The following is a 19,308-nucleotide window of genomic DNA, read 5'->3' as shown; positions in this document are numbered from 1 at the left end:
AACTGTAAATATACTGCAGATTCTGATTCTGCTGTCCAAAGTAGCTGTTGAAAATCCTATGAAAATAAATTCAGGTGTAAAAGGAAATAGACCACTTTTAAAAGCAAGGAAGTAGTCACATGTATGAGTATACCAGTGTGTATGAGGATGTGTCTGTTGTGGGAGCATGTGTGGGGATATGTGCATGCATGCATGCATGCATGTATGAGTGTGCTACATTCCTTGCTCTCTGAAGTGTTTTATGCATTTTTTTTCTTTCTTAAAAATTGAACATATACTACAGAAAAATTAGTTAACTATTTACATAATATACTTTATTCAGTTCCCCCCTTTTCTTTAGCATTTTTTGCACTGGAAAAGTCAATACAGCAAGGTGATGATTTGCAGTAGTTTTATGAAATAACACTAACCTAAATCTTAAAGATTTTTTGGCCTTACATCTGTCAAGTATTGGATCAGCTTGTACCAACCTCTCTGTAGTTTTAGAGACCAGATGTGTGTGAGTGAGACCTTGTGCTTTCCTCCTTCAGAGCACTCTAACTACAGGAATAGTGGCTCAGTGCTTGGGGTTACTTCAGTATCACACATTGAAAAGTTGACTTTTTTTTTTCCAAGTTCCCAACAGTCATAAATATTTTCCTTATTTTCCATGATAAAACTTGGCAAGTAGCTGTTCTTGTCGTCTTGTTTAATCTCAGCTTTTGAGGTTTGAAGGAGCAGCAGAGGGAGTTACTGCCTTTGTGTGTGGAAATGGATCTTTTCTCTCCCTCTACCATAAAGCAAGAATGAGCAGAGTGTAAGGAAGTTGCACTCATAATGTGTTGACAAAGATCTCTAATACGTGAGTTGTGGACAAGCTGTCAGTGCTATTTGGGCTTACAGCTTGGAGCAGTGACTGGAAAAGACAATTCTACAACTTCTCTTTTGAGAGATGGCGTGCAGTAGGGATCTTCATATATGTGAAACTTGAATATGAAATGAAGATTCAAAGTTCAAATGGCAAATGTAGATTTTTTCTGTAAACAGCCTTGTCTGCAGGCTGCATATTTCTGATGCTGCAGGGCAAGAGGCAAAACCTCTTTCCCTTTCGGGATCAGATGCGGGGATAGTTTGAGACTTGAAAATCTGTTTCTTGACACCAGAAACAAAGCAGTGAGTCACTGTCAGTGACCAGCCAGACACACCAGAGCTCCATCCGGCGTTGTCAAGTGCAGAAGGCAGTGTATTGGAGCACTCGCATGTAACAGACTCTTGGCTTCACTTTCCCCCGGCAGGCTGCATGTTTGCAGAAAATACTTTTCCAGTACTGGATTCACTGTTCCTGGGGAGACTGTAAAAATAAAGAAAATGCTTTGGGATCAATGATGACTGTGTTCATTTACACTTTATGAAGTTCTCTAACAGCTTCAAATGTTCCAATCTCTGCCTCATCTCAAATAACTTCTGAAATACGTTTTATGGCAAATGCAACACTGAGGAACTGGCTTTCTCAAGAGAAACTGCACTGCGAGCTGCTTTTAAAAAGACCACACAAAACTTGGCACACTGAGCAAAGTTATTTCTGCAGTTTGTTATCTATGTAGTTTATTTTGTTTTAGAATGCATACATAGCACATGCTGCTAAATTGGGTGCTCATCTGTTGATACAGTTAATACTACAACCAGCTCGGCAAGGCCTACAGCAAGCCTGAAAAACGGCTGAGATTGAGACGGCACAGGGGAAGTATCTAAATGTGCTTGTTTTGCACATAGTTCTTCCCCAGTTGTCCATCTGTGGCAGCTGTCAAGTTCCAACACCAGGCTGGGAAGATAGAGGGTCAAATCTGTTGTAGTCCTTTGAGGCTGTTTTATTACTTTTTGAGCTATAAGTTAATGCACATGCAAGAGAACTGCTCAAGTTCTGTGCATAGTGTTCAGTACCCATGAGGTTTGGCAGCACAAGTGCACTAAGGTAAATTCATCTGAATGGAGTTTTATGGATCGCCTCAACTTTGTTAATGCCTGTGTGATTACCCAAGGCTATCTAAGATGTAAAGTAGGTAGAATGAGGCTTAATAAGCTACTAATAGTCTGACAGGGGAAAAAAAAAATTTAATAACCCACAAACTTCAGTACATTGGAAAGTCTTGCCAAACCTTTACTTAGTTTGGCAGTGAAACAGGAGTCTGTAAGGATGTTGTGAAGGAAGCAGTGTCATGAATTGGCAGAGTGAAATTGATAGATTTTTTCCATTGACCAGTATATCTCAGGTGCTATTTCTGTAATGATAAATGTGTGTTACAGCTCAAACAACATATGGTAAATACCCTTGCAAGCATGTGCTTTAGGATAATTAATACTGGCTATTCATGAAGTGAAGTTGATGTAAGTGCATGCTAAAATTCATCAAAAATTTCAGCATTTCCCTTCTAAAGTTATCTGTAAAGAAAGGAAAATATTTTGGGCCTGTGTCAAGAATAAAGGCTGAGCATCTGCGATGACAGGGTCAGCTGGGGAAGTGTGAGAAAAATCTGCCTGGAAAAATTTGCTTATGTGTCATTGCTGCACGAGAGGAAGCAGTACCACCATGATGTGATGGGTACATGAACAGTGGAGGGGCCCACCTAGGTGGCAGGGCCCTGAACTTATTCTGTGTGATGTTTTGATGCATTGAGAGGAGTCAGATAACAGGTGATTAATCAGTTGTGTTCAGTCCCAGTGAATAATTTGATTAGCTGTGTAAATGTAGCAGACCTCTGTTGGTCAGTAATAAGATGTCTTGTGGGAGGCGAAATACTGGTACTCTTCCTAAATCTCCTAAACATTCATTGGCATACATTTCTTCCTCAGACTAAAGCTTGTGCAAGAGAGTGTTTTGACTTCGGTGCCGTGTGAGTATTAGAGATGCAATTCTGGGTATTTCAGATGGTTCACACAAAGGCAAAGAGGGAGCCATAGGCACCAGCCTCCCTCGCAGAGTGTCACAGCGTCCTTTAAAATACTTTGGGATCTTTTGAATTTTGAGACCAGCAGGGAATATAAGATTTTATGTAATCCCTGTAAAATTTAGAGTAATTCTGGAGTTAATGATTACATGCCAATCTAGAAAAACAAACAAACAAAACTTGGCAAGCTTTCAGTTCTGTGTCTTCATGTGTAGTATTTCATATTTTTAAAATTACCCCCTGGGCTGCGAAATCCGCCGCGAGTTTAATTTTTTCAGTTTTAACAGCTCCTGTGTCAGAGTACTCAGCCAGAAGCCATTACTCATGGTCTTGGAAAGGAGCTCCCTTGCAGGAGTGGGACTGTGATCAGAACCCCTGTGCTCAGGTTCCGATAGATGTGATCTACCGTGCAGCATGGATGTTAATCATTTAGAGTCCATGTTCTTCTTGAAGAGGCAGGATGCATATATTTGAATGAAAAATCCGTTGGTAAACATCTCTGGGCATAGGAGATTTGACACCTAATCAGTGTAATTGTACGGCAGGTTTCATTTAAAGTTCAAATGGCAAATGTAGATTTCAGGATTAACTGTAGAAGTGCTGCCCACTCCTGTAAAATGCGCCTGAGGTGTTTTAGAGATAACAGGTATTTAACCTGAGGCTGTTTTGAAAATCTTTTGAAAACCTGGTTCTCTCTCTCTCTCTTTTATTTCTTTTTGGTGGATTTTGCCTTAATCTGTACTCATGTACATCCCCAGTTGCTACCAGCTACTTGTCAGATGGGAACTGTGTACAGGACAGCAAGCATGGAGGCATCCTTCTTAAACCAGTGCCTCAGGTGTTGATCTTTGAAGTGAAAAAAACTGCTGGATGCAGTTTGCAGAACTCCAGGAAATACTAACCGTGATCTGTTATGTTCAGCATCAATAGGTGTGTTCCTTGCAGGTTTTGTAGTTGCAGATCCTGAATCTTCGCTATTACGTACTTCTGGTCCAGGATGAGACTTGGTGGGACAAAAAATGAGTCTCTGTGGCTACTTTTTCACTTAGACTGGATTACTCGAAAGTAGCCATTGAGTAAACATGGCAGCAGATGAGGGCTGCCACACAGCAGCAGCTAGCAATAAAACAAGAGCCAGTCACTGTCAGCAGCTTTTACGAAGCAATGATACGTATAGGCAGGCTCGCTCAGGCAGCCTTCTTCCGGGTTATAGTTAGCACCTATCAGGATCCGATTAGCTCACCTTTAAGCAGTGTCTGTAGCCAGCTTAGAGGCCTGGATCTAAAGGCAGACCTGGTCTGGTGTTTCTGTGTGTGTTTTGTCATGTGAGATCAGTGATATGTCCACTAGTGTCATCCTAATGATCCTGGAATTAAAAAAAGAAAATGAACTACTGACCTTACAAAAAGCAGGAAACTGAACTCAGGAATTTTTGAAGCCAGTGAAACCAATAAATATTTAAAATATTTCAAAACCAAATAATATTTCAGTCTTTGCAAGACCTAATGCCCAGGTGAACATCAGAGTAAATGCATTTTGTCTAGGCTGAGTACATTTATGAATTTTCTTGAAGGGAAAAGGCTTGTGAGCAAAGGATATGTTTTATTAGCCGATCTCGTGTAGCTGGGAGAAACAAGTATTTAGGCAGATGAGCTATTTTTCATAGTGCAGTGGGCCAAGTGATTTGGCAGATGCAGAGAAAGCATCTCCGTAGAAAAGCTTTGCTTTCACAATCTCTTACTGAGTGAATCCCTATGGTTTGTAGAAGCACTCTAGGAGGCTTCCATTTGGGATTTTTCCTTTCCCTGGGGACTGTGATGCAACCTTCCCAGGACCCGAGTGTATGTTTCAGCCCTGAACCCAATCCTGGGCAGGTTCTCACTCTGCTCTCCCCTAGGCCCAAGCCCTGAGTCTCTCTAGTCCTCTGCCTTTTTGGGCTGCTGCTGTTGTGCTGTTGCTTGCTCTGTGGGATGGGGACCAACAGCTTGGTTAGGGTTGCAAGTCTGCTGGCTTTATCTTAACCAAAAAACAAAACAAAACAACAAAAAAAAGCCACTAGGGATAGGCTTGCTGTGGGCAGGCTGAGATGTGGTCAGAGCAGAATGTGGAGCAGAGCTGTGACATGCTTTGAGCGTATCCCACCACACCCACAGTGCGCATCAGCAATGTTAATAAGCAGCATAATTCAAGGGAACATTTTAGGAGTGAAATTTTGTCTTCTTTTGTTGAAAGAAGGCAGCCCTGCGCTGGTGAAAGAGCTGTTGCAGTGCTTTTCCCTGTGCTTCATCCTGGGGTAGTGTGATAGGGGAAACAGATGGAGGTAGTAATGAGAAATGAACTCTGCACACATACACGCCTGTTGGTTTCTACTTTACATAGTTCTTGTTTTTTGTATTTCTTGTGCACTGGGAACAATAAAACCTGATTTGAAGAGCCAAAGACTACAGAAAAGTATCTTCTAAAATATTTCTTCACAGTTCAGAAATCCACAACAGAGCATTCTTTGTCAAAATCTTACCTGTTTTCTGCTCAAGTGTACCAGCTAATGGAAATCACAGATACTGCCTTTGCAAAGACCTGTCACAAGTAAAATCAGAGAAACCAGACAGGAATCTGGGACCCTTTGTATCAGCAGATGAAGAGTTGACAAAGTGATATAATGGACAGCATGAAAAGGAGAGGTTTGAACAACTGCTTGTTGGAGCAGGTGGATAGTCTGCAAGTCGCCATAGTTGTGTTTGGAACAAGTGGAAAGAAAACTTAAAAAGTATATAAAAATTGGTGAGGTCAGTGAATGAAAACAAGCCCACATGGCTGTGCTTGGAACAAACGAAAAATCTAATGTAATTGGTGCATGATGTCAGGATTTTGGGACTTCTACAAGGAGAGCAAGGAGACAACACAGCTGCAGCCAAAAGCTTTTACATTTAAAGCATTCCCAGTGAGATTGCTGTAGTGGGGCAACTCCTCCAAATAGAAAACAGCAGCAGAAGATGAACCCTGCCAGGCATTTGCACCACGCCAGTAGATCAAGGCAACAAGGCACTGCTGGTATGGTAGTAGCTGTGACCACACTCCAGAGATACAGAGAGCTGTAGGGTATTGTGTTACTTTGACATTTTTTGACAGGCTTACTAACAGCTGTCTTTCTGCACCTTCTGGGGAAGCAAAGGAGAATGCAGGAGGTGGGGCTGGTAGTTGATCCAAGGGCCTCCATATGGGAATGGTGTTGGTAACAAGCCTCTGAGAACTCTTTTTCCCTGGGATGGAAACAGGAGCACTGACCCAGCTTGTGTCTTTGACCAAAGGCGCCAGTGATAGCTCACACTTTCTGGAGGGCAACTTGGTTTGTGAAGTCTGGAGAAAGCTGCCAGTGGCATCTCCTAGAGTCAGGGCTGTCAGTGCAGCGGAGAAAAGTGCGCGATTGCTGGGAAGAGTTGCCTGTACGCTTATCGCCCACAACTGTGTGCTGATCTGAACAATGCTTTTTGTTTTGACTAAATATTACTCAGCTTTGTGGAAGTTGCATGGAAACCCAGCTGTTCTTTCTGAAGCGGAACAGTACTGGGGTGAATTTAAGATCTTCATTTGCCCTCCTCAGTGGGTGGCAAAAGGGCTTGTGGTGACCAGATAGGACTATGAGCTTTTGCTGTAGGCTTGAATTGCCTCCTTGAATACACAGAAGGAGTTCCCAGACAAAAGCAGGGCATGAATACAGCCAGTATTGTCTACTTTTGTGTTTCTTCCTCAGCTGCTTTCACAGAGCTGCTTTTATAAAACCACAGAAGAGACAGAGAGGTTTAAAGACCAAAAAGTTTTTTCCTATGATAACTCTAATTGCGAATCTGACAGTTTATCACAAATCAGCTCCACCAAGGCTTTGCGGGAATGGAAAGACCAGCTATGCGTTGCCTTGTCAAGTAGCTTTAATCACGGACATTTCTGGCATCAGGAACTGAGTCGCTACTTTCATGAATGCGGGCTAGCCTTTGCAGCTCAGCCCAGTGCATGCTGTACTTGCACCTGTCTGTACAGACCAAAAATTGCGGCCATAAGTCCTCTGCGGACCAAGGGGAAGTAGTCAGCAACTGACACTGCTGCTGCTGCTCTGCCTCATCTGACAGCTGTGGCCAGCAAGAGGGATGTGAGACAGATGGGCAGACATCCTCCTCTTCCACCCCCTCTTCTTCCTTCCTTCCTCCTGCTCTGGTTGGCTGACAGTGATGTGAGGCACTGTTTTCTGCTACTGTCAGGGATGTACTGCTGCTGAGGTCTTACCCAGAGGTTTTGCTCTCACGACAGGCTGTGCTTTTCTGGGGCTCGATGTACAGTGACACCCTGACTGAGGCTTTTGTATACTGAAATGGTTTGGAGATTTATTTGACTTTCTTCATTGAATTGTAGAGGAAAGAATTTTCTTCCTATTGCTTGCTCATGCAATTTTTTTTTTTTTTGCTTTCCCAGGACACTACCTAAAAGAATTTGGAAATTCCACTCTTCTTCTTCCCCCCCCAAAAAGCGTTGTAACTCTTCTTAGAAAGAAGAATTCTCTCTAGAAAAATCTCAGCTTTTCCTTGTTAAAGCAAATTTATCAATAATCCGCATGCTCCTCTGTCTTTCCAGATGGCTGACAGAGAACCAACAAAAAGTGCTACATCAGTTGAAAAGTTTCCTTTTTGCTGGAAAGAAATTGTAGCAAAAGCAGAGTGTTGAATGTGAAGCTTTGTTTTCCAGTTTCCCCAAGCCTTAACCTGTTCAGCCAAAATTTGTGTTACCCTAACTCAGACCTTGAACCCTCATCTAAGCATAATCTGCCTGCAACAACAAACTTAGTTTTCAAAATGAACATTGGCATCATTAGTATTTTTATCATTAATGTTTTTAACCAACTCTAACCAATGGGTGATGCAAGAATGAATTGTTTTGCTTCCGTTTCTTGTTCTTTTTTTTAAATTTTTTATATTCTATTTTTAATTTTTTAAAGGCAATAGAGTATTAAGAAAAATCCTACCAAAACCCAAATATTGAGGAAGTATAAGTATTTATTTATTTATTTATTTATTTATTTTTAAATCTTAAGAATGCCTGGTAATGTTCTTTTCTGCTTCCATATAGAAATCCAAACATAACTGGCATTTCTTGCAAATTTTGCCTATAAATAAATGAGTGACTAATGTAAATTCCCAACCTCTTTTTCTGCTTCATATTTCCTTGATAACGTTTCTTTTGGAACTAGCTATTTATATACATTTTTCTTGTAAAGCTGCACTGCTGAGCATACAGCTGTGACAGATATAAGCCCCTTGAAAGATGTAACATGTCTGTGGTCATGTTTCCAAATGTTTACAGGCTAAATACATCAGATGTAAAAAGCTAGCTAGTAATTTTAGTTATCCCAATTGTTTGTTTTGATTTTCTTTCTTTCAGTTTCTTAATGGAATGTGGTTTTCCTTATTAGCCAGTGTCTGGCATTGTGCCTTGTTTGTGTTACTTACAGGGAGATCAATTGCTGCCATTCCCTAACAGACCTGGGGAAAAAGGAGGAAAGGTAACATTGCTGGTCCCACCCCAGCCCCCCATTGTCGTAATCACTGCTGACTGATTATAGATTCATATTTAGTATGTAAATCATACTAATGAGAAGCTTAAGCATGAGTGAATGGCTATGTAAGCAACTGCTTATTAGAAAAGCAAGATCAGAGATGTGCACTGAGGAGTGTTACTGCCATGATGCATATTTGCATTAAGGTTGGATTGGTTTGCAGCGTTGGGTCCAAAGTTCCTCAGGGCTCAAGATTTTCCTTGGCAGAGCAGGAAGGAGCATATGCTGGTTCCTGTTCAGAGTTTAATTCAACTGTCAGGCAGAAAGCAGTGAGGCTACACAGTAGGCGAAAAGTTATTTCAGAAACCTGGGTTGAAAAGTATGTTACTTGCCAGCTTGTGCAGTGAACCAGCATGATAAGAGACATACAGCAGTTACAGGTAGTTAGCTTTCCTTGCTGCCACCTATAAGGAAGCTTTATAGTGTCTTCACCGTAACAGCAAAAAAATCATGCTATTCCCTGAAAAAGGGAAAGAATGTGTAGCTTTCCTTTATTAACACAGTTATGCTGGTTAGGGCTGCACCTATCCCTTAATTAAGTAATAGCTAGAAATTGCAAGAAGTTGTACGTTTGTATTTCTGCATCATCAGGCTTTTACCAGCATTTTGTGTAATTGCTGTGATTTTGAAGAGTAGCCCTCTTCTGAAACCTCCAGAGTGACTTCCAGTAAGTGCTCTGGCAGTTGGAAGGAGGGGGATTTTGAGAAATAAAGCATCCTGGTATAGTGTGCTGCAAAATGAAGCTGCATGTTGCATTTTTCAGGAGAATTTTCTGGGTACAGCAGTGTGCATTCATGTACTTCTAAATGTTCTTCTGTTACTCCCACAAACAAGTGTGGAAATTTGTCTGCTTTTTTACTCCAAGGAGCCTTCTCTTTGCATTGATTTGCTCTCACAATTGCTCTGTGTCAGTCCTTGAGGTCTGCATTGTGAGACCTTCCTTTCTGCAGCAATAGCACATGTCATTGCTAGTACTGAAATACAATTTATAAAGGCCATTTGGTCAATGCTGGCATTCATTTGGAAGAAGTTTAACATTAGCATTTTCTGTGCTTGATTCTGCAAAGTGCCTGTCTCCCTGATCCTGATTAGCAAAGCATTTGAATATACACATAAAACTCTCTATCAGTGACTCCACTCATTTCAGTGGAGCCAATCATGTGCTTAACTTTCCAGAGAAGGCTAAAATGATTAGTAAATTAGAGTGAGAGCACTTCTTTTTTGGAGACATTAGTGGTTAGGTCAAATTAATCTTTAAAAAGAAAAGAACTAAGAGATCTCAATTAAAAATAGAGTTCATGATCCTTGCTTTCATATCAGCAGGGATTCAAAACAAATCCATCTGGAAAGTCTAGGAGGTTTTCTTTATTTTTTAAATGACTACTTCTGTACAAGAACTTTAGTCTACTTATAATTAAGTCTTAAAGCCAGGCAGCTATTTGAACCTCACAGCTGGTAATTTGAGGTCTTCGTGTGAATGGGTGTTCCTTTGTCAGTGCTAATTTATTTCTGAAAAAAGGAGAATGTTATAAGAATGTTCTGTTTTCCTGTGGGGTTTCTCATGAAGTCTTGACAAAAATAGGGTTGAAATCTAAACTGAAATTTCCAGACATGGAATCTGAATTGTAGGTTTCTTTGTAAGCAAAATGATCCAAATTCAGGCTAGCTTGAAAACAAAGTTTCTGTTTCTGAACTGGATATCACCACTTAAATAAATCAAAAACAAATATTATTTGAGAAAGATTTGACTTCTGAAAGATGCTGTTAATGTTCCTCTGTCCTCAATGCTCGTGCAAAGATGTGCATTCCCTGGACTCGATCGCACTAGCAGTGAATGCTGTGCATGTGCTCTAGTGCAGACTGACCGAGTAGCTGTGTGCAGGTAGATGTTTTCGGTACTCGCGTTGTAGGTAGTAGCAGATGAAGTGCATATTTCTTCATTTATTTTTCTTTGCTATGCTGCTGTAGTAGCAAGTTACTTACACTTTACTAGTGATTTTGTCTGTTCCTCCAGGAGACTTAAACTGGCACAGAAGGACAAATTACAGTCAGAGGAAAAAAAAAATCAATTCCCTGAAAACTGAAACAAAATACAGCTTTTCTATGTCCACATATCCCTTAAGCTGGTTAGGGCTGATTCTACCCTGTAAGCAAGTAGTAAGTGTACAGTATAAATGGGTTAGATAATTTTCTGTGCAGTATTCGTAGGGGAGAGAGGGAGTGTGTGAACTGGGATGTTGTAACATGCTCTGCTCATGAAAGCAGCTGTTGTCAGAGCTGCTGTCTGCTTGTGGCATCTTCCCAAGGGCACAGTGGAGAGCACTCTGGGACCTGTGTAAACCAGATCAGTGCCTGCAGTTTGCCTTGTGAGGTGGTGACTGTCCATTTGTATGCCTTTTTCACAATGGAAAGTATACCTGTGAATATGAGAGGGCAATAGGAGAACTTCTAAGAAGCAGCCTTGGTGTGGTTTTGTTGAGTTGTAGGGTTCAGACCAGATTTGGGAAAAGAGCGTGTGCCGCAGAGGCAAACGGTAGCACTCGGATTCTTGGTCTGTCCATGCTAAGCAATTGCTTAGTCATGTGGAGACTGAGAATGGGTTCTTTGGCTGAATAAAATGAGGTCGATGAAGAAATACTTTCCTTTTGAAGGAAAGAAGGTAGGTGTGACATTCGGCTATATGAAGGACTGACATGACATAATCCTCAAGAGCTCTTGCAACTCTTGCATGCAGTCTGGCTATTGAGAACTGGTACCAGTTCTGATTTGTCTGATACACATGGCCACCGGATTAAGAGGATCATGTTTCAGCCACGGATGTCTTACTTGTTTATTGTTTGTTTGCCCCTTGAAATTCTCTTTCTCTCTCTGTTTCACTTGTTACTGGCATTGATTTCCAGCTTTCTGTGATTCCTGTATGCTGTTATGCACTCCTGACCTTGATTTTGATGTGTTAGTGAAGTTTCTAAATGCTAGGCATTTGTTCCATGGTGATTTATTGTTGTCTCCTTATTTTACATGTTGTTTCCTTGGTGTTTTTTGTTTTTTGCTTTTTTTTTGCTTTCTTAACTTTTCATCACTTCCTCTGTTTTTTTTTTCTTCTTGGGTTTTTTTTTTTTTTTTTTTTTTTTAAATCAAAACTGATAGTTTTAAATGTAGCACTACACTTACCACTGTTTTTTAACAAGTGTATTTGTACCTCTTAGTACTTCTAGAGTCTTCCTAATTTTCTTCTTTGAAATCAGGAATTCTTTACAAAGTTTTAGCAGCAGTACTTCTTTCTTTATTGCTTTTAAATATAAAATAAAAAATAAAGTAAGAAAATTTTGATCTGTAAATCTAATTAAACATTCCTGCAACATGTTCTTGTGTAAATTATCTTTTTATTCAAATTATTTGTCTACAGCTACCAGTTTTGGAGGGCAGTACTTAATGAAGAATTCTGATGTGTGCCTGTTTTTATTTCTAGGACATTACATTTCTGTGGACACATCTTATGAGGGTGAGAAGGCCGTGCTTGTCAGTCCTGACCTGTATTCTGAAGAGTGGAGCTGCATCAGACTGATTTATCAGATAGCAACCGCTGTGACTTCATTGGATCCTGCCAGGCTCAACCTGTACATGAGGAAAGAAGGAGAGAGCTTTGATAGATTACTGTGGTCAGCCAAGGAGCCTTCAGATAGTTGGCTCATAGCCAGTTTAGATTTAACAAACAGCACAAAGAGGTACAAGGTAAGCACAATTTTGGAAGATAACCACCACAGGCTTTATTGTGTACACATTGTGGTGGATGGATTGCTTTTCAAACATTTCCACTCTTGGTCTCATTCTTCCTATTCTTGTTCCATGGAGTGTGTGGTCTTCAGTGTACTCTTCCTTGACAGAAGTGCACTCCATCCTGCTGGGATGCTGAGTGCTTGTTCTAAAGCATCTGAGCTAAAACTTGTTGTGGGCTGTCATTTATCTCTTCTATCCATAAAATCAGTGAGTAATGTTGTTTTGAGTCAGGCATTGAATACTCTTCCAAGCAAAGGCACTGTGGGGGTCACTGGAAAACCCAGCTGACTGAGTGAAAGCAGCATGGATGCCTCATTTCTTGTGACAGGTCAACACAGCTGCTGTTGTCTCGTGGCACATATGTGACCTCCCAGGTCTGCCACTGTGCTCTCTTTTTCCTGTCCTGTGCCATTCTGGAAGAAGTAAAGGTCAGAAGTGTAGAGGAGAGTATTTCTATCCAAACCCTATTAACTCTGTCTGTCACACCAACTCCCTGTATACCCAAAGCTGAGGGTATTTCAGCATGAGGGGATGAGGGAATTTCTTTGCATTCCTCTATCTGAATGAAGTGCATGCTGTTTTGGCCTTGTCTCATTGTCTTTCGGGGTACTTTTTTTTCTTCATAGAGGGTATTAACTTTGTCTTTGATGCATCTGTACAAGCTTTCAGCAAAAATACCTGGTGACTGAAAGGGTGATGAATTCCCTACACAGATTATTAAACCCATTTATCTGGTTAAAATGTCCAGGGTGTAAATGGGCATTCTGATGCTCTAAAATCTACAATCTGGTTTGTATTGTGCAGATTGTACTGGAAGCTGAAATGGGACAAGATAAATCTGCCAGTATAGCAGTTTTTGAAATTAAAATAACTCCTGGATATTGTATTGGTAAGTACTGTCTGCTCAGTTCCTGTTTTCTCTGAATAGAAAAAAATGGCTTGCTGGCTGTTCTAAAACTTGAATTAAAGGTTTCAATTTAGGAAAAAAACAATAGGTTTTATCTTGTTGAAATGTGAACTGTCATATTCAGTATAGGTATTTCATTGTTTTTAAGTTAAGACTGTGCACGCTAGTATATTTTTATATTTACTCATTTCTCTAGCAGTATAAACATTTCACATATGCTTCATTCTGTTCTTGAGCAGTTTGTTGTTTGAGCAGGAGCAAACGTTATATTTTTTCAAGACTAGACTTCTGCAAACATTAGACATAACAGCTGTGATATTATTTTCATTGTCTGCCACCCCATGTTTCCTTACAATGGAATGCTGCAGACTGTAGAGTAAAAGATGTGGTGATATTTACACTGATGGCTGTTTCCTCGTGACATTTGCCAAATTCTGCCGTGATCAAAAATTTCAGTGGCTTAGAGGCCAAAAGACCTTTCAGTTTCTGGGGAGCTCTGGTGGAGGTCAACTGAACTGCTAAGAATTCTTTGGATCTGCAAAGGAAAGAAAGCAATCTTCTCAGTGCTGAGAAATACTATTTCTGCTCTCCTTCCAGCCATCCTTGCTTCACAAATGGGAGTTCTACTCTGACTCTTCAGGAAGTACTAGAAAGTGGATTATTTTAAATCTATTTTATTTTGTTGTAAATTACAGCAGCTGGGTATTGCCAAACAGTGAACGGAGAGATTGGACTGAACAAGATGGAAATGCATATTTTGCAGCAGTGATGAAGAATTGCCACTGTTTGCTTCTGCTTACTGTAAACTGTTAAGTGGTGTGTCCATTTTTGTAAATGTAGATGTTCTCTGCACTGCTGTATATAAAACAGCCAGTGCTTAGCAATAGCATGTATTAGAGCTTCTGTGAAGAAAATGTGTGCATTGAGCTGGTGTTTGCAATTGCAGAATGTGACTTTGAAGAAAATCATCTTTGTGGCTTTGTGAACCGATGGAACCCCAATGTGAATTGGTTTGTTGGAGGAGGAAACATTCGTAATTCCCAGTCTATCCTCCCCAAAGACCACACACTCAACAATGAATTGGGTAAGCAACAACATGTAACAAGCACGGATGAAAAGTTGGTTCTCTAACCCCTGTGTTTCTCATGTACTGCAAATCACTATGGATGTTCTTTCTTTCTTTTTCTTGGAACTGAGTGCGGGAAGAATGATTGACAAAAGAGGGGATGTCTTAATCTGTGGTGTAGTGCTGTATGAAGTACTGCAGCAGACATGGGAATCGAGCTTGCTACAGAATACTTTGTACCTCAAACAACATTGTTTTTTTTTAGTGCAAGGAAGTGGGGCTGATACTTTTTCCTTAACTCATGCCGCTGTGCCTTTGTATTTTATTTCACAATTGTATGAGTTGAGTACAGAGTATCAGTCCAGCCCTGCATAACTCCGCTTAAATGCTAGTAAAATTTTCACAGAAGTTGGACTCGCCAGAACTTCAACCATGGTACATGTGGACCTTCTGCATATTAAAAAGTACTGTATGAAACTGCTGAAGCTGGCAGCCGGGAGAGATTTATTTTCCTGTAGCCACCCTATTTCTTTTTCACACAAACTCTCACTGCTGACTGTTGAATGAGATCTCAATAATCTAAAATTCATGTTTGCTTCTTTTTGCAAGAAGTGTGGTATGAGGATACATCAACCATTTGTCAGGGAGATTTTGGTTAAGATGTGAGATGTGGTAACACTGCAGAAGAAAATGAAGCATCTCAGGCAAGAAGAGTTACCAGAAGAGTTACCAGTCCCCTGACTGTGGCAAGCTCCAGGAAACTCATCACCACGCCAGCCCTTTCTCCTGTATTCACTTGAGTGGAATGAGAACTGAAATCTCCAGGACTGGGAACAGAATTAACTAATTAATAGGCTGTTGTGGTGTAGATAACAAAAATGCAGAAACCTAAAAGCACAGTTTGCTATGTCTATACTGAAATATCCTGTCAGTTTAGCTCTTTGTTTTCCTTAAATTTTCTGCCTGTGAAAAACTGTTTTTAAATTTATCAACCGCTATTGTTTGATGCTGTGTTCCTAGGAGTGTAGAAAGGAAAATCTGTAGATGTATGGCATTTTTGTGAATATGCATGTGTCCTGCTTAAATCAAGATAGATTTCCCAAAATCACAGTGTGAGATTTTGTATGCCAAGAATCTGTTTGCGCACCATATTGGCTGTTTTGGGCAAGGGATTTTACTCACGAGTGTATATTTATATATATAACAATCTCTCTGTTAATGAATCTGTCTTAACAGTATTTTTAAAGGATTTTTGCAAAGAACATAAAACATTCAGAAGCCAATCTTAGATAGGCCAAGTAGCTTTATAAAGATGGTGAAATGTGCAGAATTACAATTTGTTTGAGAATTCATTACATTAAATGATCTGCTGAGTCGAACAAGTGAGTCTTGTTCATTTATTTAAGCTCAGTAGGTGTTACACTGGATAAGACTAAATACTATAGCAAACATTTGGGAGGCTTACTATTTACTCAAACAACTTTGGGTTGTACAGAGGAAGAAACAAGGAGAAAAACCTTTGAATTACTCGTATTTCTCTGAACTAACCATTGTTGTCCTAGCAATACAGATATATATCTAGACTCACCCACCTCTATATACTTCCTTTAATTGGTGTCCTTTCAAATGTATCCTTATGCTAAGTTCCTTTTATACTTCTAGGTCACTACATGTATGTAGACTCCATTTACGTCAAACATTTTCAGGAGGTGGCTCAGCTAATCTCACCAAAGACTACAGCTCCGATGTCTGGCTGCTTATCCTTTTATTACCAACTTAAGCAGGAGAGCAGCATTGTTTTTACTCTTTACTTGAGAGATATGAGTGGCTTTTATGAAGAGATCTGGAAAACAGACAGTGCCTCGACTGGAGACTGGGCATTAGCTGAAGTTGACTTCAGTGCACCATACCCTATGGAGGTAAAACAGTCATTCCTGTACAATTAGTTCTGTATATTAGTCCCATATTTCTGTCTGTTGATGGTCTATTTTTGAGGATACTGAGTATTGTAACATTATGCATGCCTTGTGCCACAGAACAAAACTTAACAAAAACATTCTGGATGTTTTCTCTGACTTAGACAGTTCTGCAATTCAGTCTTAGTTTTCATGAGACAGCGTCCAAACTTGGGACCTAATAGTGCAGTAGCCTTTAGATGTGAAAGCTAGCTGTCTTTGGAAACTTGAATTAATGCAAAGAGTATCAGAAAAAAATAAAATGGTGTCTCCTAGTGTTTACTAGAAAATAAGTACCTTCAAAGATTGGAATAAACAGTGTATTATATAAGCACATTATATGTACTTACATATGTAAAATATATAATGCACTTTTTATATGTATCCATAGATTTTTATGAATAGATAGTAATAATACACATAGATGATTACACTAAGATTACAAGTAAATCAGCTGTAATTCTACTTGCTTTAACTACTGAAGCTGTTCATTAATTCAGTGTAAGCCTACAGATTTTCAGAAATTACTGGGGATAAAATTTATTTTTGTTAGTTGTTACATACCTTCATTCTCAGTAATGTCAGTAGCCATATTGAAACTGTTGTACTTCAAATAGTATGGCAAAGGAGGTGTGATCTGATTTAAAAAAGCACACTCTAACAGAGAATAGTAGAACAGGAGATACAACATTTACTAACAGACTGGGCGTTGTTTCAATTACTATATCTGAGGATAAGAACAAATGTATAAAACTAATTGGCAGAAATGTTTTATAGGATCAAAAAAGTGAAGTGGTGAAGTAAAAAATTATGACTGAAGTAGAATGTGGGAGAAGTTTACAAAAGCCCTAAATGATACAGAGAAGCTTGACTGTTCACTTTTTCTCATAATTTGCAATGATGTTCCAGATTCTTAATTACAAGATAACAGTTTTAAAATAAAAGAGAGGACATCTTCATTCATATTGCAACTAAACCGTAGAACTCAATTCCCCAGCATACTAGAGATACCATTGTTTTGATCAGTTCAAAAGCTGATTAGAGAAATTCAAGGGAAAAACAATCCATTAGAAGTGCAGTGTAAGGGAATAACCAAAAGCTTGTCAGCATCTAGAGTTCTTTCTGTGGGTGAGCTCTGCTGAAAACAAATACTGGGCAAAATGGGCCTCTATTCTGCTTCAGAAATTTTTATGTAATCCAGCATAGTCATTACTTTAAAGATAATTTTTTAGATTTTTTTTTTTTTCCCCAGTTATTTCACAAGGAAAGTTCTGGGTTTTTTCTTCTGGCTAGAGGAAATCTTTCTGGTTTCTTACACAGCTCTCCTAGTTTGGTTCCATCTGTGGGCAAAACATCACAGACAGTGCTATCTCACTCTGGAAGCATTTGTCCTTATATCCTTGTTTTGTCCCTGGGGCTGTCTTGTGATTCAGGCTTTTCTCAGAGTTTTCCTGTAAGTCGGTGCTTTGATACTTAAGATAAATTTTAACACACTTCCTCAATAGTTATGGACTGTCCTCCACTTACTTGAGGAAATGATGTCCCTTGGGAATGGAGAATATCCGCAGTCTTTGATTTTGTGGTAAGCAAAACAAGCGATAGCTTTTCTAGTTCTTAACTGATGTTTTAAAAGGAAAACTTTAGTGTCTGAGGATGTTTAGAGACGAGTGAACGCAGTAACAACAATTGGTGCAAAGTAATCCATGCGGTTTGGTTTTAGCTCTTGATCTTTGTCAGTCAATAAAGAATGAATACTGGCTTGCTATGGTATCATTTCATTAGTGTATGTTTATAATTGATGTTTCATCAGGCAGCAGAAGAGTTCTGTTATCCTTTGATTTTCCCTTGACTTTGGATGGGCAAAGATCTTTTACGTGGGTCAGAATTGAATTTATACTATAAATAAGTGATGTAATTCAGTTTGTCCCCAAACCTGCAGTACTGCCTGAAGTGCTGCAGAGCCTGCGTGGAAGAGTCCGTCAGAATTCTGCAAAATGAGAATGTGTACCAAAATCATTACTGTGTAGATATAACAAATGATTATTATTTTCAGGTAGTATTTGAAGTTGCTTTCAATAGTGCCAAGGGAGGCTATGTTGCCCTCGATGACATTTCTTTCTCTCCAGTTTACTGCAGCAATCAGACAGGTAAGAGTTCTTCTTGCTGTCTGACATCTTTTCTTCCTTGCTTTGCTTCCCTGAACTGCTTGTGTCAGTACTTCCAGTATTTGGTAGTGTTGTGCAGATGCTGCTTACTTATGTGGCCAGTGCCCGTTCGGCTTCTCTTTCCCTACTGACAAGACAGCATCTGTAACAGAGATAAAGAGAATGTTATTCTCTTGATGAACTATCTGGAAACCAATCCTTGCTGCTTCCCCTCCCGAGGTAACATTACCTCCGGGTTCTGCAACTGGTGTGTTGGACTGAATGCTGGGGGATGTCCTGAGTTTTCCCCAGATGTTTCAGTATAAGGAGGCAAAAGTCCTTGGATTTTCACTTTCGCTGATGCAGGGAATATCTTCCTCCATCCACATGCCCTGAGGTGTTCTTCAAAGCCAAAGCAGGAGCTATGTCTTCCTGTCTATACTGTTCCAAAAGGAACATTTCCCACAAGGAGTGGAACATCTGTCAGGATTTTATTAGATTTTCACAGCAGCAGAAGTCAGCTAAGTACTCACGACCTCTGCAATTTGGGCATATGGGACCAAGGACTTTGTCATTTGTGAGTGCAGCCTCTTAATTCACTCTGTTCTTGTTTTTCACTGCTACTGCTAAGCAATTGTCAGAAATAAATTAGTGGTTTTCCCCTGAGCCCATCCATTCTTTTTGGTCACAGGCACGAATTTTTGGCTAGTGTTTTGGAGTGACTGGGGGAAAAGAGACTTTCGTGCTTTTTTATCACTTGGAGTCTGTTCAAGCTTTACCTGCACTGTGTAAATATCAATAGGAGGCATATTATGACATATTACGGAGTTATATATTATTATATATTATAATATATATTATAAATCCTCCACTCTTGGCATAGTAAGTCTAGCTGTTCCACTGTCTACTCAATGCCTCTTCTATTTTTGTTTT

The 19,308-nt window shown here is 39.8% G+C and overlaps 1 protein-coding gene across 1 annotated transcript in view; it reads left to right on the top strand.

The window, feature by feature from the left end:
• The window catches only part of MAMDC2 (MAM domain containing 2), a gene marked incomplete at both ends in the record, with an annotated part of 63,296 nt that overhangs the window by 23,990 nt on the left and 19,998 nt on the right, over positions 1-19,308 (top strand). Inside the window, 5 exons of the mRNA XM_079548200.1 lie at positions 11,996-12,258; positions 13,108-13,192; positions 14,157-14,294; positions 15,939-16,195; positions 18,285-18,378. Of these exons, the coding sequence (XP_079404326.1) occupies positions 11,996-12,258; positions 13,108-13,192; positions 14,157-14,294; positions 15,939-16,195; positions 18,285-18,378 (837 nt within the window). The remainder of the gene's footprint in view (positions 1-11,995; positions 12,259-13,107; positions 13,193-14,156; positions 14,295-15,938; positions 16,196-18,284; positions 18,379-19,308) is intronic.

This window comes from Tetrao urogallus, assembly GCF_951394365.1.
Source record: "Tetrao urogallus genome assembly, chromosome: Z".
In the NCBI taxonomy this organism is placed as follows: Eukaryota; Metazoa; Chordata; class Aves; order Galliformes; family Phasianidae; genus Tetrao; species Tetrao urogallus.
Note: the sequence above shows the minus strand (reverse complement) of the source record. Positions and strands in the feature narration are given on the sequence as shown.